The sequence below is a fragment of the Bison bison genome, unplaced genomic scaffold, assembly GCF_000754665.1.
Source record: "Bison bison bison isolate TAMUID 2011002044 unplaced genomic scaffold, Bison_UMD1.0 scf7180017864233, whole genome shotgun sequence".
NCBI lineage: Eukaryota > Metazoa > Chordata > Mammalia > Artiodactyla > Bovidae > Bison > Bison bison.
The window spans coordinates 243626-268101 of NW_011494805.1; the positions used below are offsets into that span (position 1 = coordinate 243626).

Consider the following 24476-nt stretch of genomic DNA (forward strand, 5'->3'; position numbering starts at 1 on the left):
GTTTATTGTGATCCACACAGTCAAAGGCTTTAGCATAGTCAATAAAGCAGAAATAGATGTTTTTCTGGAACTCTCTTGCTTTTTCCATGATCCAGCAGATGTTGGCAATTTGATTTCTGGTTCCTCTGCCTTTTCTAAAACCAGCTTGAACATCAGGAAGTTCATGGTTCATGTACTGCTGAAGCCTGGCTTGGAGAATTTTGAGCATTACTTTACTAGCATGTGAGATGAGTGCAATCGTGCGGTAGTTTGAGCATTCTTTGGCATTGCCTTTCTTTGGGATTGGAATGAAAACTGACCTTTTCCAGTGTTGTGGCCACTGCTGAGTTTTCCAAATTTGCTGGCATATTGAGTGCAGCACTTTCACAGCATTATCTTTCAGGATTTGAAATAGCTCAGCTGTAATGCCGTCGCCTCCACTAGCTTTGTTCCTAGTGATGCTTTCTAAGGCCCAGTTGACTTCACATTCCAGGATGTCTGGCTCTAGATGAGTGATCACACCATCGTGATTATCTGGGTCATGAAGATCTTTTTTGTACAGTTCTTCTGTTCTATTTTTCAGCTCTTACAAGTAATATTTTTGCCATCATAGATTTCTACCATTACGGAGTAAGTGTTTTTCTGTGTATTTCTTTACATACATGTTCTCAGCACTGTTTTTTGAAAAGATTGTCCTTGCTTCCCAACAGAATAATGGTAGTTGGATGGTCAAGGTGGGTACCAGATACCCTACATCTATACTGAATAATTGTGTTTCTTTTAACTAAGATATGCTTTCTCAGTCTCTGTTCATTAGTTTTCCAGCCTCTTTCCCAGAATGCACCTTATAATCAGAAAAGATAGACGTTGTCATAATCGAAAAAACCTGAGAGTCATTCTCAAGTTCAGGTCATCTTAATGGCAGATTGTAAAAACCACGTTGGCACCTAATTTATGGGACAGACAACTATTATCGGGGTTAGGGTCCTGTGCGGAGCTGGGCTAGTGCGCTCTCCGAAAGCCGCAGCCCGCCGGGCCCCTCAGCGCTGACCGAGGCTCACTGTCCCCTCTCTGCTTGCAGTGAAGTACATGCGCGAGGCCACCCCCTACGTGACCAAGGGCTCGCCCGTGTCCGAGATCGGCTGGGAGACCCCGCCGCCCGAGTCCCCGCGGCTCGGGGCCGGCGCCCCGGACCCGCTGGCGTCGCAGCCGCCGTCTTTCCACCGAGACCGGAGGAGCATCCCGCTCAGGATGTGCTTCGTCACCCGCAGCCTGGCACTGGCCGACCCCGAGAGCAGGTACGAGTGGGCAGGCCCCTCCAGCTGGCCCGAGGACCGCGAGCAGTGTGTGTCACGTGCGCCCGCCTCCTCTCTTCCTCCCTCCTCCTTTTTCCTTCTTCCTTTATCCTCTCGAGGAATCTGTGTGTTAAGCTCTCGTTCCGGAAATTGTTGAATCGATGGCGTCAGGATCTTTTGTCTCTTCGCTGGGTCTGCCTCTGCCGGACGCTGGGCCAGTTTCTCAAGCTCTGAGCCTCAGTTTTGGCTTCTGTAAAATGGAAATAATTGAAATCCATACTTCCCTGAGTTATGAAGAGTAAATGAGGAAATCCACGTGAAGTACTTAGCCCAGAGGAGCCTTCCATGAATATAGGCTGTAATACTGTGTATTATTGATGTCGGGTGGTAATAAGCGTGGGCTTCCCTAGTGGCTCAGTGGTAAAGAGTCCGCCTACCATGCAGGAGCTGCAGGACTGTTCAGTCCCTGGATGAGGAAGATCCCCTGAAGGAGGGAATGGCAACCCACTCCAGTATTCTTGCCTGGAGAACTCCATGGACATGTAGTTTGGTGGGCTACAGGCCACGAGGTCGCAGAGAGTCAGACACGACTGAAGGGAGTGAGCACGCATGCACAGTAATAAGCATGTCGCCTCCCTGGGGCCCTCATCTGTGCCCTCGGAACGTTCAGGGAGAGGATCTTCAGTGCTGTTTTCTGCTCTGAACCTCTCTTTATTCTCAAGAGAGGAAACAGAGTGGTTTGGATCCAAGTCTAGGATGCCGTTTCCCAACGTCTGTACGTGACTTCTTTGTCACAGGCTAGATACATAAACCAATCCATGGCAATCAGAAGGAGTCCTGGCAAGATGAGCGAATATTTGGGGTCTCTCTTCCCCCCCAAAGTCTTCGTCTCCTCTGCACAGAAAATGTACATCTGGAATGAAAAGAAAAGACGTGTAGAAAGGAAAGAGGGAAATGGAGCCAGCGAAGGGGGAATCTTGGTGACCTTTGCATCCACATTTAGATGCTAAAAATAGACAGCTCTCCTGGCCCTTATTTATAACATATGTGGGACAGCTGTGACCCTCCCGAGGAGGAAGTACTTGGCTAGGTTCAGGGCTGCTGGTGGGGAAAACCCAAAGGAAATAGAAACAAGGAGAAAGTTGCCTCCTTGGCTCCCAGCTCGGTGCTTTCTGGTTCTCTTCCCTGTGAACTTAGGCTGAGGAAGCTGCCGGCCCTTCTGACCCCAGCCAGCTGCCGTCTCCTCGGTCAGGGGTCAGAGATGGGCCTTTGTATGAGACAGCCCGGTCCCCGCAGAAGAGAGGAGGCGGGGAGGGCCGTTCCGAGGGGGCCCCGCCTGCCCGGTCTGCACGCCTGCTCCCTTCCTGCTGCCTCCCGGGCCGCAGCGGGCGTCCTTCGCACTGACTTTCCTCCTCCCTGACTTTTTTACCCACCCAGTCAGAACAAGTCCCTTCTCCCAGGAGTCTGAGGTCTGAGATTTCAGGTCTGATGAATTCATAACTTACCCGCTGCCGGTCTTGTGCCGGGCAGCATGCTAATCACTTTAGCCCGGACACTGCAAAGCGCCCGCCTTCGGGTGTGCCCAGCACACAGTTTTGCGTTGTTTTTAATGGCCTATCTAGGGTTGCAGAGAGATCTGTGAATTAGTTGCCACATTGACTAGTTGGGAAATTTCACGTTAAAAAGCCAGATTTCTGCTTTTCTAGTAAAATTAGAAGATCTAATGGTATCCTTAGGCCTACATTGCTGCAGGCAGGGCTCTAATCTGTAGCAGCCCAGAAAAGACTTCTCCTTCCAAAAGAGAAGGAGCTCTTCTCATCAGTCCTAATGCCTTACACTTAAGGGATTCAGTGCATCACCTGACCTGCCGGGGTGTTCAGTTTCCACCTAGTCCTTGAATTTGTAACCATGCTTAGACCTCTGCATCTCAGTCATCATCCCCATTCCACAGATAAAGATAACTGAGGCTTAGGGCTCATATAAGTCCCTGTCTTCATAACTAGTATGTGATACAACTGGGCTTTCATTTTGTTCCCATAGAATGGGTGACAGTGTTAGCTTACCATTACCAGAAAAATACAGAGACTAGAAAACTTGGGCTATCGTAGAAGTGGTTAATGCACTGGGGAGAGGGTTTGAGACAATGTCTAGGGTTCCTTTCAACTGTGGACTTACATGCTATCACATTTCTCCCAAGCATTTAATTACCTTTTAAAGAATCTTTGGAGAGACATCAGGCTTTAGTTCAAAAAGTTTATTAAGGCAATGGCACCCCACTCCAGTACTCTTGCCTGTAGGATCACATGGGCGGAGGAGCCTGGTGGGCTGCTGTCCATGGCGTCACGAAGATTCGGACACGATTGATCGACTTCACTTTCACTTTTCACTTTGATGCATTGGAGAAGGAAATGGCAACCCACTCCAGTGTTCTTGCCTGGAGAACCCCAGGGACAGGGGAGCCTGGTGGGCTGCCGTCTATGGGGTCACACAGAGTCGGACACGACTGAGCAACTGAACTGAACTGAACTGATAGTTTATTTACAATGTTGTGTTAATTTCTACTATATAGTAAAGTTATTCAGTTATATTATACATATATACATTCTCTTTAGTATTCGTTTCCATTCTAGCTTATCCCAAGATATTGAATATAGTTCCCATTTTTTAAACTTTTATGTTGGTGCTCTTCAACTTGATCTCTGGTAAGTATATGTAGGGCCTCCTACAAGGTGAGGGAACGTCTGTCCTCTGGAGTGTGAGAACCAGCAGGGCGTGACTGCAGACGAGAATCCAGCTAAGCCAGAGGGTCCAGGAGGGGATTTTGGTCCAAAGAGATCCAAAACTGCTGACAGTAAATTAACCTTTCACAGTAAATCCATATATCATGTCACCATGATGTAAACTTTACATGTCTTATAATTTTTTCAATTATACCTCGGTAAAACTAAAAAAAAAAAAAACTAGGTGACCCTGGTTAAATAAGAGAAGAAAAGAAGAAAGCAATAAATACTTTGTGAAACTCCAGTCACATGCTAGGCAGAGTATATTATACCATTCAAAAATACGGACTTTGCAAGACTTTCTTGGTGATTCAGTGGTTAAGGCTTTGAGCTTCCAATGCATGAAATGCAGGTTCAATCCCTGGTCTGGGAACTAAGATCACACATGCTGTGTGGCACAGTCAAAAAAAATTTTTTAAAGAAATATGGTATAGGGCTGGGCAGATTATACACGGCAAATGAAAACTAACAATGAAAACAAAAAGATCATCAGTCTCTCTTGGTATATGACACGGTAAAGTGCAGACTGCAAAAGCGCAAAACAGGACACAGAAGGACTGATTTATGCTTAAGGTCAGAGTTCACAAGGAACAGATTTTTCAGCAGTTATGAACGCACATCAAGTAATACAGCAGCAACCTCTACAGCAAAATCTGCATAAAATGCAAGAAGAAACAGAAAACACTAATATTAAGTTCAACATACTGCTCTCAACCCAAGACAGGGCAGTTGGGCAGAAGATAAACAGACGTACAAAAGCCCCCACGTGCAGAATTAAGGAAGGTCTGGGTACATCACAGTCTTTGTACCCTGATAATAAAGAGTACAGTTTTCTTTTCAAAGCCACATAGAACATTCCCCAAATTAACCACAGATTAAGTCACCAAAAATTCTGTAAATTCCATAGAGCAGAAATAATGCAGACAACATCCCCTAATGATTGTAGAATGAAACTAGAAAGTCAGTAACAAAACCAAAGCCCAGAAAGCCTTTCTTCATGGATTTTTAAAAAGTTCTCTCTGAGATAAACAGCTCTTGGGTTAACAGGGAAATAGAAACTGGAAGTGTAGCTGTTTAAAAAGTAATGAAAATAATGCGTATATTAAATATAAAAGGGAAAGAAGGGAAAAGAGAGGGTGTTGACTTGTATCAGCTAACTCTATGGTGGAATCTTAGCTCCATCACTTATGTGTGAATTTAAGTATCTCATTTGATCCAAATTCCCTTAGGTCGCAGGTGCTCTAATCTCTGTTTTAGATGCCTGTGCGCACTCAGTCGTGTCCGACTCTCTGCGACCCCATGGACTGTAGCCTGCCAGGCTCCATGGGATTCTCCAGGCAAGAATCCTGGAGTGGGTTGCCATTTTCTTCTTCAGGGGACCTTCCCGACCCAGGGGTCAAACCCTCGGCTCCTGCATTGGCAGGCAGATTCTTTACCACTGAGTCCCCTGGGAGGCCAACCTCTATTTCATAGACAGTGAAATTTAGTTCAGAAGCAAGAACTGAAGCCAACAGGAAATCTGGGATTCAGACCCAGGCCCGGCTGACAGCAAGCTCAATTTCTTAATCAAGGTACCCCGTTGCTTCCAGCTTTCAGCACCTGCCGGGGCAGCCCACCTGACCTGTAAGCACCACGACCAGGAATTAACGGTCTCCTGGCTGCCGAAACCTCGCTTCTCGGGGCTAATCCCCTCGGCTGGTGACACACAGCTACTTAGCGTTTGCATTAAAAGCTCTAGTGTTCAATTTCTCAAATCAAAGCAGCCTTGAACGGCAGGTAGCATTGCTGCTCTCTCCGTGGAGAAGGTCGCCCAGCAGGCACTGAATCCACAAGAATGTGTCGCTGCCAGCGCTGCTTGTCAAGGACTGCAGTAGTTTTTCTCTTTGAATTCCACCTCTTAAATGTCTCTTGTGTTTCATGGTCCCCTCTTTGCCTTCATGGCCACTGCCCTCGTCCAGGCCCAGACTGTCCCGCATCCTGGAGACCACGATCTCCAGCCTCTGGGCTGAGGGTCTGAGGATCCATGGCAGCGTCAGGTTGGAAACAATGGGCAGAGCAAATGTAACGCGCTTACTCGTCCTGGAACCATCCTGCCGCCACCCCTAGCCCGTGGAGAATTGTCTCCCATGAAACCGGTCCCTGGTGCCAAGAGTGGGCTCCACTGGTCTGCGCTATTTGGGCAGATTTTTACTGGATGCTTCCCTGGGGGCTCGGATGGTAAGGAATCTGCCTGCAGGGCAAGAGACCCGGTTTCAATCCCTGGGTCGGGAAGGCCTCTGGAGGAGGGGATGATTACCCTCTCCAGTATTCCTGCCTGGAGAAGCCCATGGACAGAGGAGCCTGGCGGGCTACAGTCCACGGGGTCACGAAAGAGTTGGACACGCTCGCAACTAACACTTTGACTACTTTCCGAGTTTCTAGTTTGCCCTCTGACATCCCCGACATCTGCCCTACTCACAGCCAGCCAAGGGAGTGTGAAGCATGCAGAATCTGTCCGTTTGGTCAAAACGGCTTCCTGTCGCCTTCACTAGAATTGAAGCTCCTCGGCACTGTGATTCTGCGCCTCTCCTAACTGTCCGGCTCTGCTGCTCCCGTCGTTTGCAGCCAGGAGCCCTTAAACACCCATGCCTGGCCTACGCTCGCCTCCCTGACAGCTTCCGAGCACCCTTCGGCCTCAGCACGCATGCCTTGTGTGGAGATCCGTTCGTGACAGCGTCCTTTATAATGACTTAGGATTGTTGTTTCTAACATGATAACCCAGTTCCTAAAGCCAGAAGACCCTTGAGGTCTGGGATGCCCCGTGCTTTTAATATCCCAACTTTCTAAAAATTGTTATGAAGAGAGATAAGCAGCAAGTGATAGAGGACATGGAGGGAAATATTAAGAGAAGGTGCGCCTGAGTACTCATATATTCTTGGCACCATTGCTCATTTTCCATGTTTTCTGTAAATTTGAAATTATTTCTTAAAAAAAAGCTAAAGACCTGCACACTGCCAAAACATCTCAGCTTTCTAGAACATTGCTTGATCCAAGAAGGCATTCAAAAATATATGATATGTTAATAACTGATAAATGGCATATTTATCTGCCCATTTGGAGTATTCTTAACTTTTCAGAAAGTTCTTTTTAAAAAATCTTTCTCTAAATAGTCTTGGGAATAAGAGGAAAAACACCATTCTATCCTGCCAGGCTCAGCAAACTTAAATCAAGAGAGTTAATTACCCAAGCCCATTTCTGGGTTAAAAGCAGACGAACCAATAGGGAGGGTGGGGTACAGAACTTTGCTGTGACTCTGTATAGTGCTAACAGTAACAGACCCTACAGTAGATCTTCACGGTTAATTTGTGGAGCAGGGCACCAGTGTTTCCGTTTAAAGATTTCTTTGTGTGTCTGTGGTGGCTCTTCCTGGCTGCATGCGGGGTTTCTCTAGTTGCGGTGGGTGGGGGCTCTTCTTTCCTGTGGGCGTGGGCTCCTCACTGCAGTGTCTCTCTCGTGGGGCGTGGGCTCTTGGTGTACGGCCTTCAGTAACTGCTCATGGGCTTAGTTGTATGTGGGAGATCCTCCTGGACCAGGGATCAAGCCGCATTGCAAGGTGGATTCTGAACCGCTGGACTGCCAGGGAAGCCCACAGCACACACCAGGGATCGAGCCGCATTGCAAGGTCGATTCTGAACCGCTGGACTGCCAGGGAAGCCCACAGCACACGCTTTTTGTGAAAATCAGTGTACATCTCTGTTTACTGCATACAAGTGAAAAATTCACAGAAACGTTACTGTGGCCCAAATGGAAGAGCTCCACTCAGCACGCCATGGTTCAGAGGGTATGGTCTGATAAATCCTATAGTGTGCACGGATTCGTTCCTTCAAAGTTCTCTCAATGATGTCACCGCAATTCAGCACCCAGACTTCAGTTCAGTCGCTCAGTCGTGTCTGACTCTTTGCGACCCCATGAACCGCAGCACGCCAGGCCTCCCTGTCCATCACCAACTCCCGGAGTCCACCCAAACCCATGTCCATTGTGTCGGTGATGCCATCCAGCCATCTCATCCTCTGTCATCCCCTTCTCCTCCCGCCTTCAATCTTTCCCAGCATCAGGGTCTTTTCAAATGAGTCAGCTCTTTGCATCAGGTGGCCAAAGTATTGGAGTTCAGCTTCAACATCCTAGACTTCAGCCAGAGAGAATCAGAAACCTCATTAGAGACACAGTACATCCATCTCCAATGTCAAGGGGTGGGTACATGTTAACCAAACAAGTCAGGATTCACTTGTAAGGCAGTATGATTGTCAAGCAGATGGAAACACTCGTATAGGAGGATCGTCATGTCCCCATTAGGGGCAGGCCGTATTGGAAGACCAGTGTAAATAATAAGCAGAACACCAGAACTCCAAGTGACAAAAACACTGCAGAGTTTCGAGGCAACCTAAGCAACGCATTCTTTCTGCATAGGCCAGCTCTGTGAGAAATTCAACTGTCACCAAGGTTATCAAGACAAGATATGCCAATCGACCTTAAGAAATGTATTTCAGGTGAGGAAGCTGGAAGCCGTGCCTTCCCAGATCCAGAGGTCTTTGCCAAGTGTCAGTTGCTCTCTCTGCGCCCCCATGGACTGTAGCCCACCAGGCTTCTCGTCCATGGATTCTCCAGGCAAGAGCACTGGAGTGGGCTGCCCTTTCCTCCTCCAGGGTGGCTGTTATACCAGTCTCTGCTCCACTGGGACTGCCGTCTTCTGGGTCTGTGTGTAGACGGGCCGGGTTCCCCAGGCGGCTCACCCTTGCTGTCTTAGATTCACCTGGGCTTATTTCTGATGGGATCAGAACAGCGGACTGAGTTTTTCTGATGTAATTAAATCATTTTCCAGTCCTGGCGCCCTGAAGCTGCTCCCCTATCTCCTTGTTTAGAGTTTTAGATGATTCCAAATACTTCAATTACACATTTATAAACAGATGGTCTTTCAGCCGCTCCCCTGCAACGGAAGAGTCATCATTTTTACTGGTTTAGCCTTATTTTCTCCTTTTTCCACATTGTTTCCTTGTCCCTCTCCATCCTCAGAGCTTAGGTAAGATTCTCAACTGTATTCTTTAAACTTAGAAGACGATTGGGACTTGCCTGGTGGTCCAGTGACCGAGACTCTCAACTCCCAATGCACGGGGCCCAGGTTTGATCCCTGGTCAGGGAACTAGATCCCACGTGCCACAGCTGAGACTCTTCACAGCCGATAAATACATTGATTAAAGTAAATACTTTCTTCAGAAAAGAATACTATTGAAAAGTTCCCTGCCAGAGTACACAGTAGTACATCCAGAGTATCGATTCGTGAGGTAGTATAGCCATCTTCACTCCACAGTGAGTCCTTGTTTGTGAACAATGTTTCTCCTGGAAGGAGGCTCAGGAAGCATGTATTTTCTTGCTTCTGTTTTCCTCACTCTTGGTTGGACACATCCTGGTGGCCTCATAACTGAAAATATCACCAGCAGATCATGATTGGTGTTAACATTTTGGAAACAAAGAGAAAATGTAAAATCAATTTATAAGGGTGCTGTCGTAAGTGGACACAGTTTAAGCATCTGAAACAGAGGCCCAGATTAAAACCATTATCAATGAATAAAACTGTGGTGTCGAAGTTAGAAAATATGGGTTTGAATCCCAATTCTGTCACTTATTCCCTTCAACTTTAGGCAAAGTATCTAATCTCTCTGGTTCCCAGGTTCCTTATCTATAAGATGTGCTTTATTTTAAAATACTAACCACATAAGATTGCTGTGATGATTAGATGACTTAATGTAGATATCCGGGCAGCGTAACCATGGCATAAACGTAGCTTTCAACCAAAATATCCTCATTCCTGGGTGCGGGAGGGGTGGGTGGGAGTGTGGGGGTTCTTTCCAGCAGAGAGGACTATCTGGGTCATCTCACCAAGCTGCTGAGCAGAAGTTATTTGTAAGATATCCTTTCACAGAGGGTTTTAGCCTGTTGAAACGAATGGCTCTCTGCAGAAAGGTCAGTTCCAGTTTCCTGTCTCCTGGGCTCACCAAATCTTAGCTGTCATCTGTGTATCTAGAAAGACTTCTGCCCACCCAGCATTCCCGGCCACCACCCCACCCACAGCCTGGTTCCAGGGGTGCGCATGGTCAGCTTGAATGCTCATCCCTTAGTTTTCAAGGCTCTCCTACCCTTTCTTTTAATACCTAGGAGTTGCCTTGTCTTTCTTGCCAGCTTAGCATTACATTAGAACCTAAGCAAGCCAGCTTGTCCCATCACCCTGTACCCCACGTGTCCAGGTGTTCACTGCAGAGGGTCTCCGCGTTGGCACTGACCAGCTTTGTGCTGGAACTGGACGCCTCCTCGCAGGACTACAGAAGTGTGTGGTCGGTCGTGTGTGTCATGAACAGAAGCCAGTGTTCTAGTTTTCATCCTGTCTAAAAAAATAAGTTAAGCTTTACTGTCATGTGGAAAACTGAAGCCCGACAAATGAGTGCCAGCCTCTGGACGGCCCACCGCTTTCACCTGCCCGGGCTCCCCCACCGCCTAGAGTGCCAGCTGGGCCACGCTTATTATCTGTCTGTGCCAGTCCGTTGATCTCCCTTCTGTCTGCTCTTGTTTCCTGCTCCCTTTTGGCTGCACTGGGTCTTCCTTGAGTGTGCAGGCTTCTCGGGCTATGTAGCGTGTGGTCTGCAGTGACGGGCCCCGTGTCTGAGGCAGGAGGGCTGAGGCACCCTGCAGTGCGTGGGGTCTTAGTTCCCGACCAGGGGTTGAACCCACATCCCCTGCACTGGGAGGTGGATTCTTAACCACCTGGACCACCAGGGAAGCCTCTGGTCTTGTTTCTTATTTAGACAAGTCCAGTGAAATATTTTGTTACTGTAGGAAAAATGTGCATAAAACAAGAGATGGCCTTGGTGTTTGTTTGACTGTGCTCACATCCTGCATTTGGGAAATATAGAGAATTGAATATAAACTCTGTTTCAGCAAAAGATGGTTGGGAAGGGGGCGTTCAGGGAGGTTGGGCTGAATTAGTCAGAAACCTGACATAGGAAGTCCTAATCAGTTACATATGTGTGCGCTTAGTCGCTCAGCATGTCCAACTCTTTGCGACTCATGGACTATAGCACACCAGGCCCTTCTGTCCATGGGATTCTCCAGGCCAGAATACCGGAGTGGGTTACCATACCCTCCTCCAGAGGGTATTCCCAACCCAGGAATCGAACCCAGGTCTCCGCATTGCAGGGGATTATTTACTGTCTGAGCTTCCAGGGAGTTTTTTATGTAATTTTATTTGTCTGTTATTGGCTGGGTCTTCGCTGCTGCGAGGTCTGCTCTTTAGGTGCAGTGCATGGGCTTCTCGTCGCGGTGGCATCTCTCACTGCAGCCTTGTGTGGACTCCAGGGTGCGTGGTTTCAGTAGATCCACCCCTGTACACAGGCTCAATAGCTGTGGCACTCGGGCTTAGTCACTCTGCAGCCTGTGGGATCTTCCCGGATCGGGGATTGAACCCATGTCTCCTGCATTGGCAGGTGGATTCTTTGCCACTGAGCCCCCAGGGAGGCCCAGTTACGTGGTTTTTAAGGGTACGCAGTGAGACGAAGTCAGGCGGTATGCCTCTTAGCATTCATGACAGGCCTACGAAAATTTGTAAGACACTCCCTTTTTAAAGTAATTTTAAATGAAACTTTAAATATTAACAAAATAATAAAGGCAGATAGTTTAAAAATCAAGTAAATCTAAAGGATTTATTTTATTAAAAAAAAGCAATATGTTTTATCATTAATCTGCAGCCCCTTTGTAAACTAATCCAGAGACTCATGTCTGGGATCTGGGAAATTTTCTTTTATTATTTACTGGATAAAATTCTCCTGTTTCCTTTGCTCTCTCTCTGCTTCTGCTGTTGGAAGAGTATTGGGCCTCCTGGATTGATTTTCTAAGTCTATTTCTTTCTCTTTATCGTGTTTTTTACTTTATTTTTTGACCTTTCTCACGAACGTGTCCTGTTTACATTTCAGCTATTGTATTTTAGCTCTTTTTGTTCTTTGAATGTTCCTTTTATTAAGAGAATTTTGTTCTTGTTTTGTGGGTGCCAAATTTTCTCTTCTTGTAGAGTATCAGTTCATTTAGTTTTTTTGCATCTTTGCTTCTCCAGTTACCTTGTTCTGTCTGTTCCGATTTCATCTTTCTTGCTGGAGGTTCTCCTCAAATGTCTGGTGATCGTTGCTCTCAGCTCTTTTTACACAGAGAGACTAAGAAGCCTGTTGAAACCTGTGTGCGTCTGGGGTGGGGCTTAATCATTGGTGAGAATTCAGGTACAGTTGTTGCTTGGTGAGTCCGCGGTTCTGAGACCCCTTCCGATCCTGCACATGTTGGCATTTGGAAGTGTGAGTTACTTTAAGGGAGAACCGGCCGGTCTCTCCGCGAGTCCTCTGAGCGTCCCACCACTCAGCTTGCAGAACTCATGCAGAGCACTTGTTCTAGCCCTGCGCCAACCCCGGCCCTCTCCCTGGAGGTTCCGAGCCCTGCATGTTTGCAGAGTCGGGGCTCACATGTCACTGAAATCCTGTCTTCAGCCCTCTAAGTTGTATCATTAAATTCCTTGCCTCTTTCTCTACTCCATATCAGTTACCTGGCTCCACTGCTGTCTGTATTTCAAACACATATTGAACTCTTGCCTGTCTTATTTTCTTGTGGGTTTTGTATGTATTTTGTGATCTTTTTACTGAGATCTTTTAAGGGAGAAGATATGATCATGGGTGGCCAAGCTGCTGTTTTTTCCCTAATAAGAACACTTGCATAACTTGCATCTTTGCATACAACAGACACTAAAGGCTCACTTTAATGAGCTTAAACAACATTTTCATAGTCTTGTTATTTTTAAGAAAATCAGTTTCCTTCATAGATACACTTCAGTACTGTATTCATCCTAATTATCATACATTGTTAATCAGTGGGAGATGAATTAGTAAGGCTTCCCTGGTAACGGTAAGCAAGTTACAGAAGGGAATTTAACTATCTTTAGTTAGCCTTGAGAAAGAGTTGAGGAGAGGGCTCTCTGGGTATGATTCTGTGATTTCATCAATACACAGTAAAGTGAGTTCATCTGAATCCATTCCTGTTCCTCTAAACACTGTTTCGGGAAAATCTCAGTTTCCCCTTTCCTAAGAGCACTTTGAGACATTGAACTTGACCATCTGGGTACTGAGAGATTTCTGCTGATGTTGACTCTCAATATTTAGGTCTTGATCCTTTGTTCTTGATATATTAATTGAACTCTATTTGGTTTGCAAAAAGCTGCCCCAGGATTTTCCAGCTGAGATAATGAAGCCTCTGAAAATAACCCCAATGGTCTCATGCAGGCATTCTCGGTTCAAGCAGGCATCTCCTACCAGGGTGTGGGGACAGGGAGAGAGGGGAAGGTTCAGGAGCAGTCCCTGCCTTCCTCCCTTCAACGCACACATGGAATTGTACTTTCCTTAGTAGAGGATGGGCTTGGGGCACAGAGGGCTGCAGGCACATTCAGAAAAACACCCACGTGGGCATACGGGGCCTGTCTGTTGGCAGACACCCCTCTGTTTCTAAACAAGGCTTGAATGGGATTTGACATTGCCAGTCCTTTAGTACCTGGCTGAGGTTTCTTTCCATTTTTATTTTTTAAAAATTTATTTATTTATTTGACTGTGCCAGGTCTTAGCTGTGGCCCACAGGATCTTCAGTCTTCATGGGAGCATGTGAGATTGGTTTTTGTTTTTGTTTATTTTTAAGTTGTGGAGTGCAAACTCTTCACTGTAGCATTTGAATCTAGTTCTCTCACCAGGGGTTGAACCCAGGCCCCCTGCACTGCACGGTGTCTTAGCCACTCGGCCACCAGGGAAGTCTCTGTTTCCTTTTCTTAATTTCAACTTTTAAATGAGTAGGTTTTGGTTCTTCTTTGCTAGATACTGAAGCTACAGCAGTAATAGATAGAGTTCTTCCCCAACACAGCTCACCGTCAGGCGGGGAACAAGGACAAGGACACTGGACCCCTGAGCAATTCCATGGAAAGACACTGGGGAGACGAAGAGGGCTGTGGGAGCTGCCTCTCAGGACAGCTGCCTAATCCAGAGTCCAGGTTTTGGACGGGGTAGGCGGGAGCAACGGGGAATGATTGTCAGAGAGGGTGATGTCTGTGCGGAGACACGACTTATAAATCAGAAGTTAGTTAGGCCAATGGTTGGGGTAGAGGGGCAGAGAAGGGATTCTTGGCAAAGGAAATAGTACGAGTCTAGGCACCAAGGCAAGAAAGAGTTAGTTCTGTGGCAGAACTGGGAGAAGTCAGTCCTTTCTGGAGCTGTTGATGGGAAAACCATGTCAAGAGTCTGGAAAGGCCAGCACAATCGGGGTAAGCCAATTTATGGTTGGACTTTATCCTGGAGGGTCTGGAGCTGTGGAACAACGTAACAGAGACAGGCCTCACAGTGAAGTGTGGATGGAGCAGGGCCAGGGCTGGAGGCCAGGGAGCCAGGAGGGGCTCTTGCGGAAATGGAGACAAGAAATAATCCAGGCAGCTACTAGAGTAGGACAGAGGCACTGAAGAGAAGCTAGATGAAGTTGAGAGATTGTAAGAGAGAGAATCTGCAGGAGGTCACGATCAAGCGGGCCCGGAGGCATGAGGTGGAAGAAGGCATCCAGAGCTCACCATGGACATGGACGAGGTGACACATGCTGGTTCCCCGATTCCTGCCATGGCATTGCGGACAGGTGTGTTTTGGTGCAGGGTTGGGGGAAGGCAGAGGCAAAGAACAAGTGTAGGTCTTTGGAGATACTGCCTTGTTTGAGAGTCCAAGTATGAGAGTCCAAGAAAGGACCATTTCTTGAAGAGTGGACTGGGTTCAAGGAACCCATGATGGATGAAAAAGGACCCAGGGCTTAGGAACAGTGGGAAGTTGGTCCCATCTCCTGGGACTGAGGAGCAGAGGGAACTGCTGAGGATCAACGTCCTGGAGAAACGCGGTGGCCCAGGGAGGGGTAGGTAGGGCAGCATCCCCAACCTTTCTCTTCTCCTGCCCTCGAATCATCAGACGATGCTTCTGGTAGGCTGCATGCAATTAGAAGCCAAGGCTAGGGAGCCTGAGTGATAGAGTTTGACATCTTGAAACACAGAGCAGGACAAAGAAGGGAGAGAATGAATCTGGAGGCAAATATAGAAACAAAAAATCACAGAAGTGTGTTTACACTCTGCCTTTTGAACATCGGTCTGATGTGTATGTGACAAGTAATAACTAGTCATGGGAACAGTGTGCTTGACATCAGTACTCTGTTTCCTGACCTTGTTGGATAGAATCATCTTGGAGAGGCCCTAACTGATATTCGTCCATTCCTCCTCATCAGTGGAGTTATGCCCTGTCTCAGGGCCTTCCTTGGTGGCTCAGACAGCAAAGACTGCCTGCAAGTCAGGAGACCTGGAGAAGGGAATGGCTACCCGCTCTGGTATTCTTGCCTGGAATTCTAAGGACAGAGGAGCCTGGCGGGCGGCGGTCCATGGGGTTGCCAAGAGTCGGACACAACTGGGTGACTAGCACAATTCAGAAGTTTGGTTGAGATTTCTTTTCACCACGGTGATGTGACCTGGATAAAGAGATGACAATTGAGAGGTTTAGAGGAAAAGATAGTTGATTTTATTCAGGCTGGAAGCTGCCGGGAGGGCAGAGACACAGGGAGCAGACAGGGCAGCGAACTTGGGAAGCGGCCTTGATGATGACTGTCGTCTCCTCAGACAGTGCGGGCGTCCGCAGGGCTGGCCTCTTCCGCTTGACAGAGCTGGGGCTGGAGGGGCAGGTGAGCCCTGCTGTCCCTCTGCCAGGCTGCTCTTGAGGGTGGAATCTCCCCTGAAAAGGCGGCAGATAGAGCAGGGAGCAGGCAGTGCATTTGAGCAGCAGCCTTTGGTCAGTGGGAATCTTTATAATGTTCATTTGCTCTTATCAAAAAGGCCTCATCATTTACCCTTTATGGACACTCTTTGACTTGGAATTCAGCGTGCTTTTTTTCCTAGAATAAAACCGTCTCCTCCGCTTCTGTTATGAAACACACAGCGAAGGCCAAGTAGTGCAATTTGTTTTCGTTTCCTGTGTTATTAAATCTTCAGGCAAGTGGAAAACATTCCCTCATGTTACCTGGAAACGAAACACTAGGCCCAGAGCTTAGGATTCTTGGAGCTGTTTTTCTCAAGCTCTCTGGTAATATATATATATATATATATATATATATATATTTTTTTTTTTTTTTGGTGGATGCATTGTGTTGTCTTGAAAAGACAATTGACTTTGGCCAAGCCAACCTGAGTTTCACTGCTAGCATTTCTGCTTCCTCTCTGCGTGATTTTGGTCAATTTACTAGCTTCTTTAATTTTTTTTCAACATATAAAATGAGGGTGACAGTGTCCCCATGTTTGTGCTGTTTTATGAATGAAGCAACTTTAAAGTTCAAGTGTTAGTTGCTCAGTTGTGTCCGACTCCTCGTGACCCTGTGAACTGCAGCCCACTGGGCTCCTCTGTCCATGGAGCTCTCCAGGCAAGAGTGCTGGAGCACGTTGCCATCTGTGTGCCTAACTGCCTGGCACAGAGTAGTTACTCAACCTCTTCCCATTTCCTTTTTTCTTATCCAGAGATAACCACCCCTAAAAAGATTATCAAGAGATTCTTTCAGCGTCATGAAGATATGTTAAGAATTTGTTAGGTAGTTTTATTAAGTGCTAGGAAAGCCCTGGGTGAAATATTTATTATATTGGAAAGTGTAAAATAGCTGTTTAGCAGATGAAAACCCTCCTGATTTTATACATTCCTGTCTAATACCACATCCATAGTAGCCGACAGTTTGAAGAAGTAGGTCAAATTGCAAATAGTATCTTTAGATTAATTTCTCCAGGAAGGAATCAGGACTTCAATCACTAAGAAGGGGTAGACTCCTACCAAGGCCACTTGCATTTTTATAAACATTTTCCAATAAGTCTTGATGGAAGAATCCTCTAGCTCGCTGTCAGATATGTAGAGAAGGAGAGTGATAAATAGAGCACATGTGTGTGCCAGAGTAGGCATTCAAGCCGAAATGTTGCTGTGGATCCAGCGGTAATCTCAGGGTCCTGTTGGCTTCAGTTTGCATCAGGTTTCCATGCTTCACAAATCTGTCATCATGTCCGTGCCCAGAATCATAACAGTGCTGCTCATGGCGACCAGCAGTAGAGAACGTGCATCTCAGTCATTTTTTTCTGGATCTGCAGGTGTTTTTCTTATGTTCCGTCCATCTTTTCTTTTTGAATTCTTTATAAGACAGGAAATGCACCGTTTTGAGGCAGATTCTTAGAGCTCTTGACGTCTGTGGAGGAGGGAAGCACTGACCAGTGTACACCAGTGTTGAGCTGAATGAACTGACCAAACCTCCATCACAAACCAGTGCTCAGAGCAGCTAGGAACCAGTGAGCCGCTGCTTCCTGGAAGTCTCTGTGTTTCAGTGGAAAGAGCCTGTGCCTTTGACAACAGAAGCACTGGGTTTACACTCTGGCTCTTAGATCTTGGACACCTTATGTTACCTCTCTAAGCCCCAGTTATCCACCTATAAAATGGGCATAATGAAACCTACTTTTCAGAATCGTTATACAGATTAAATGCCTCTCAAAATGAGATATGCATAGCCTCTTAGACAAAGTAGGTTTCAGCAGGGAATATTTAAGACAAGTGAATGAAAGTGTGTACCTTCTAGGAACATGAATCGTACTCTTAATTTTGGGAGAGTAGAATTTATTATAGAGTTCATTCACTTGAATTGCAAAGCTAAAATGTGAGACTTCAAACAAATTTATGCTTGGAGTTATTTTAGCTAAAACATAAATTTCCTGAAAGTACATGTTTACTCATTTCAGCAATGAAGAGTTCTTAGAAAGTTGTTAGAAGAGCTTGTGTATGTAACAGTATTTAGCAAATGTTGTCAGTCATATCACATGAAGAAACAGAAGCCAGTCTGTGTGCTGTGTGCTAAGTCGCTTTGTTGTGTCCATCTCTTTGTGACCCCATGGACAGTAGCCCTCCAGGCTCCTCTGTCCATGGGACTCTCCAGGCAAGAATCCTGGAGTGGGTTGCCATTTCCTTCAGTCAAGGTAACTTAAACAGAGAAGGATTTAATATAAGGAATTCATTGTTTACAAAAAAAATGGGAAGACATTCGATTGGATCTCCCTTACTGACCCTCGGAACTCCATAGAACTGGTATAATCAGGAAAGTGGGGGACCAGGAGGTTGCCCCTGAAACTGTTGAAGTTATGTAGCACCAGAGTCGTGATCAGGAATCAGGAAACTGAGGTCGGGGTGCGGAACTTTGCACCTGCCTCCCAACACACAGAAAACTGGCGATCAGACCCTGCCGCTGCAAGCCAGTTGCCTTTGCCTCTTCCTTTCTGTGTTGCCAGCCTGGCTTGCCAGCAGTGGCAGTTAGAACATCAGAAGTATGTCCTTCTCTTCCAAATCTTATGGGAATAGATAAATGCTATATCTGAGATAACCTTGTGTCTCTGGAACCCTAGCTGCAAGGGAATCTGGAAAGATGGATGCGTTTTTTAAGCAGTCTACTTTATAAAGACAGTCCAGTGAGTCTGAATAAGCCAGGTCGTAGCCTCCATCCCGTGAAGCGTTGGTACATGGTAGGAGCTCAGACAGTGCCCATTCTGCTCTCTTCTTCTGTAGAAGGCTCAAAAAAAAAAAAAAAAAGAGGCGGGGGAGAGAGCTTAAAGGAAGTTCTGAGCCTTTATATGGCTTGTGGAATTATTGCAGAGGTAGTCCCTTCTCTCTGGAGCAGTTTTGTTTTCTTTTATTTTTAATGTTTACATATTCATTTGTTTGGCTGCCGTGGATCTTAGTCGCAGCACACGAGACGGGATCTGTGGTCTCCACTGTGCTGTGTGGGATCTTCAGTTGCAGAATGCAGACTCTTAGTTGTGGCAGGTGGGATCTAGTTCCCTGACCAGGGGTTGAACCCAGGCCCCTTGCATTGGGAGCATGGAGTCTTAGCCACTGGACCACCAGGGAAGTTCTTTGGGATCAGTTTTGTAGAGTTCTGGAAACAGGTTATAGTGGCAGAGAGACTAGTGCTCACCCAAGAGTCCATTTGTTCCTCTGAATTTCCAGGGCGTCTTATAGTTTGAGACTAATTCTGGCTAACGAAATGTGAGCAGAAATGATGGGCGTGTGTGTTCTTGGAGGTGCAGCTATGAAATGGGGAGGCTTCCTGAGCAGATCCCCACCCCATCCACCTCAGACCCTTGTTGAATGTAGGGCACGTTATTTTAGTGAAGTCTGGTTATGTTGGATAACTGAAATTTCAGGATAACTTAATACTGCTTTAAACCTTTCTCATCATTACTAATGTGATCATCATTAGTAATTCGGTCCATTCGGTCCAGCTGATTGATACTTACTGGGTGAAAGTGTTAGTCGCTCAGTCATGTCTGACTCTTTGCTACCCCACGGACTATAGCCCTCCAGGCTCCTCTGTCCATGGGGATTCTTCACGCGAAGAATACTAGAGTGGTTGCCATGCCCTCCTCCAAGGGATCTTCCCCACCCAGGGATGAAACTCAGGTGTCCCACATGGCAGGAAGGTTCTTTACCTTCTGAGCCACCACAGAAGCCCATTTACTGGGAGACATCCATCCCATCACTTCATGACAAATAGATGGGGAAACGTTGGAAACAGTGGCAGACTTTATTTTCTTGGACTCCAAAATCACTGCAGATGGTGACTGCAGCCACAAAATTGAAACGCTTGCTCCTTGGAAGAAAAGGTGGGATAAATCTAGACAGTGTATTAAAAAGCAGAGACATTACTTTGCAACAAAGGTCCATCTAGTCAAAGCTAGGGATTTTGCAGTAGTCATGTATGGATGTGAGAAATGGACTATAAAGAAAGCTGAGCGCTGAAGAATTGATGCTTTTGAAGTGTGATGTTGGAGAAGACTCTTGAGAGTCCCATGGACTGCAAGGAGATCCAACCAGTCCATCCTAAAGGAAATCAGTCCTGAATATTCATTGGAAGGACTGATGCTAAAAGTGAAGCTCAGTACTTTGGCCACCTGATGCAAAGAAACAACTCATTAGAAAAGACCCTGATGCTGGGAAAGATTGAGGGCAGGAGGAGAAGGGGATGACAGAGGATGAGATGGTTGGATGGCATCACCAACTCTACAGATGTGAGTTTGAGCAAGCTCCGTGAGATGGTGAAGGACAGGGAAGCCCGGTGTGCTGCAGTCCGTGAGGTCACAAAGAGTCAGCCACAACTGAGTGACTGAACAAACCAGTAAATATTCTTTTTTCAACTAAATGCCTTTAACTAAAAATACCTTCAACAAAAAAAGGGAAAAAAGGAAATGGAATTTTCTCTTTCGTACTTTATATAGTTTTCAATTTAGAGCCTAAAAAAATTGCTTTTTTGTTTTCCCTATTTTTAGTCAAAAGCATCCAAGTGAATGAGCATGACTTAGGCACCAGAGGCAGGACTGTGGGGCCTTTTCACACTTAGAACATGTGAAAAGCCCCTTTCATTAAAGCGATTAGAGCTGTTGCTTTTGGGAACTGCTATTCCTGGTGGCCACCGCACTTTCCCTCTGGGCCTAGAGGTCACCTTGTTCCAGAGGAAGCGCTGTCTCTGCCTGCCTCAGCGCAGCTAGCTGTACCTGTGGCACCACCACATTCCGCCGCAGCTCAGATGTCGGACGTGTGCATGTCTGTGGCACTTCTGCCTTTTTAGATTATAATTGCACACTTGCACTTGAAGACAAGACCAACAATTTCTGTTTTCAGTCGTGACTTGAGGCTTGTGGGGTCGTAGTTCCCACCAGGATTGAGCCTGAGCTACCACCGTGGAAGCAGTGGGCCCAGGGAATTCCCATGACCACCGAAGTTTCTTTTAATGTTTTTTGGTCTGTTGATTTTTTTTTCAAACTTTAACTTTTTACTTTGTATTGGAATATAGCTAATTAGCAGTTTTCTGGTAGTTTCAGGTGAACGGCTGAGGGCCTCAGCCGTGCACATCCGTGTGTCCCTCTCCCCCAGCCCCTCCCATTCAGGCTGCCATGCGACACTGAGCAGAGCTCCCTGTGCTTACAGCAGGTCCTGTCGCTTGTCCATTTTGAGTACAACAGTGGGAACATGACCTTCCCAGGCTCCCTAACTGTCCCTTCCCCCCAGCAACCACAGGTTCGTTTTCTAAGTCTGTGAGTCTCTTTCTGTTTTGTAAGTTCACTGGTATCATTTCTTTTTAGATTCCACACATAAGGGATGTCATACGACATTTCTCCTTTTCTGCCTGACTTACTGCACTCAGTATGACACTCTCTAGAGACCACCAGCTTTTGAAGAACAAACTTGAAGACCCTCTCCTCTCTAATGTACCTAACCCATTCTCTCAGGTTTTCATCTATATCAGGTTCCTCTACAGTAATTCTCAGGCTTCTTTTGTTTTAATCTTGTCATTGCAGAATTGATGTGAAAAAGAAAGTGAGATAATGTGTTAAACTGGTTCACAGTGTATGAAGCTATAAGAATGTAAGAGAACAGATCTTCCTGGTGGCCCAGTGGTTAAGAATCCACCAGCCAATGCAGAGGACCCAGGTTCAATCCCTGGTCAGGGAACTAAGATCCCACATACGTCAGGCAGCTAAGCCTGTGAGCTGCAATTACTGAGCCTCTGTGCTCTAGAGAAAAAAAAGAAGAATGTAAGAGAAAAACGTACCTCGTTGAAGATGTCTACACCTCTTCACCCCTTTGTTGGGGCCCAAAGAAACTCAAAGCTTCCCCAATCTGAGTCTCCATGTATCACTCTTCTGTAGCTCTTAGCATGTGGTGGTTTTACGTTTATTTGTGTCTTTATCTGACTCTCCCGCCAGCTGCCTGAGTTCAGTGGCCACATTTGCTTTTGCTCATCAGCGACTGGCTCAGGGCAGGTCATGAATGAATGGTCACTGGAGGTAAGTATTGCAATGATAGCTGTTGCTTTGGGGGACTGTTATCGTTTGTGGGCAAATGGATGAGGGGAAAAGAAAACAAGAAAGACTCATGAGGTAGGAAAGCATTTCTCAAACCTCCCTTACCCAGCGTTCTGATGGTCTGCAGGTGACCTCTGGTGGGCCAAACATGCTTTTAGAATTTCTTCCACTCTGGCCTGTGTGCTGCCTTGGAAGTTCCTCAGTGTACTCCTGGTCCCCAGATGGAGAATTCTTTACACTGATTGCCTCAGTCAGTGTATTAGATTGCAAAAGCCCTGAGGCACCACTTATGAGAGGAAAAATGCCCTCTAACCATTACCAAGGGGAGCATACTCATTTTTTTCAAGGGACTCTCTGTTGGCTTCTCTAAGAGTGAAATAGCTTACACACACACACACACACACACACACAGACACAGACACACACACACACACACAGCATGTGGGATCTGGTTCCCTGACCAGGCCTCCAGCCCGGGCCCCCCGTGCTGGGATCACGGAGTTTCAGCCGCCAGGCTACCAAGGAAGCCCTGAAACAGCTTCAATACCGTGAGCAGCCTCACTATTTCCACGTGGCCGTTGTTCTAATTGCATGTCCTAGTCCTGCGGCTTAGAATCCCTCGTCCCTGAAGAGCCATGAGCTTGAGCCCAGAGGGCCTGGCTGGGCGGCGGATTGCCCAGGGATCGGCCTGGGGAAGCAGCGTCCCCCTCCAGGAGATCCTGGAGCTCGGGGCAGCTCGGCTCCCGGCACTTGGAGTCGGATGGAGTTCGTTCTGCTCCGGGGTGCGCAGCTGTCGCTTGACAGCCCTACATAATCCAAGCAAGGAGGACGACTTCCACAAAGGAAATAAAAATCCAGCTTGCGAATGGATTTCATGCAAGGTCCAACCAGGAAAACAGACTCCTCTGGGCATTGTAAACAGGGGATTAAAGGCAGATTATACTGGAGAAGGAAGAGCTGAGATGCCACCAGGGGTGATGAGACCTCCCAGAGGGGAGCAAGCTCTCTTAGGCTCAAGGGACAAAGAAGGGAAGTGGTGTTACCAGCATCCTGGGTTCAGGGCCACTCATAAGGGGAGGAGAGAGTCAGTGATTAAACATACAGATTCCTGACCACACCCCAGAACCCCAGAACTGGAATTTCCAGATAAAGAACCTAGGAACCTGCAGTTTTAACACATTTTCTTGGCACGTCTAATCATTGGTTAAGTGTGGAAAATCCCCTTTTGAAATAACTAAGCAAAAGCAAAAATTCCAAAATATTAAACTTCATCCAGTAGACTGGAGCTCAAACACTGGCTATGCCGGGATTCACTAGTTAATAACCTCAAGTGTTTTATCCAGTCCCTTTGGGCCTCAGTCTCCCTGTCTGTCATGACTTAGCGACAAAATAGCAACGAGAGCAAAGCAACTCCCTGTGTGTGGAATAGTAGCAATGATGATACGCTACGGGACAGGGTTGCTAAACATGGAAAGGACCTGTGAACCCCAAATGTGCCACAGCTGCTAGGGCACACCTGGAACTGAGAACTTTCTAGTCTATGCTCACCATGAACTTTCCATCGAAACCTGCCTTTTGGTTGATTCATAGAGCAGTAGTTCATAGGAACTCCTGAAACAGCCAGGTTTCCCCCCAAAGAATTAGAAATTTGATTCTATTCTCAAAGCTATACTACCTGCATACTTAACCAAGAAAGTATTCAGGAACAGAGGAGTGTGTTTCTTGACACCTTGGTGATGTCTTCCACCCAGAACCATTCATTCACCTCCTTACCCACTGACCCTTAATAGATCTACCTCATAAACTCCTGGTCATTCTTTAATCATCACAGCAGAGGAGGTACCACCTACTCTGGGAAGTCTCTTCTATCTCCCTCTCTCCAGACAGAAGAACCATCACTACAGCCTTCATTTTACAGCACTTACCATATAAAGACTAAGGCCGAGAAAAACAAGCATCATATATTAATGCCTATCTATGGAATCCAGGAAAATGGTGCAGAGGAACCAGTTTGCAGGACAGGAATAGAGACACAGGCACAGAGAAGGGGAGGGAGGTGGGATGGATTGGGGGGTTAGCACTGACATACACACGACTATGTGTCAGATAGCTATTTGGTAGGAAGCTGCTGAATAGCGCAGGGAGATGGGCTTGGCGGGATTCACGGTGGTGGGAGGGAGGCTCAGGAGACAGCGGGGACCCGTGTGCACACAGCTAATCCGCTGTGTGCACAGCAGAAACCAGCACAGCAGTGTAAAGCAATTATACTCCAATAAAAAATGGCCAAGGCAGTAAGGGACAGACCTGGGTTTGAGCCCCTCCCCTTGACTGCTCAGATGGCACGGAACCATTACCTCACACACTCTCTCTCTCTCCAACCCGCTTCCAAAGTTGCCCTAACCATTCTGCGTGGGGCAAAGGGGGAAGCCTGTG

General features: G+C 46.8%; 1 protein-coding gene across 2 annotated transcripts in view; it reads left to right on the forward strand.

Moving 5' to 3' along the window:
• Positions 1-24476, forward strand: part of SNTB1 (syntrophin, beta 1 (dystrophin-associated protein A1, 59kDa, basic component 1)) — a 253717-nt gene that overhangs the window by 110659 nt on the left and 118582 nt on the right. For both annotated transcript variants that reach the window (XM_010846184.1, XM_010846183.1), the window contains exon 2: positions 1061-1277. In XM_010846184.1, coding sequence (XP_010844486.1) covers positions 1069-1277 — 209 coding nt within the window. In that variant the 5' untranslated portion in view covers positions 1061-1068. The remainder of the gene's footprint in view (positions 1-1060; positions 1278-24476) is intronic.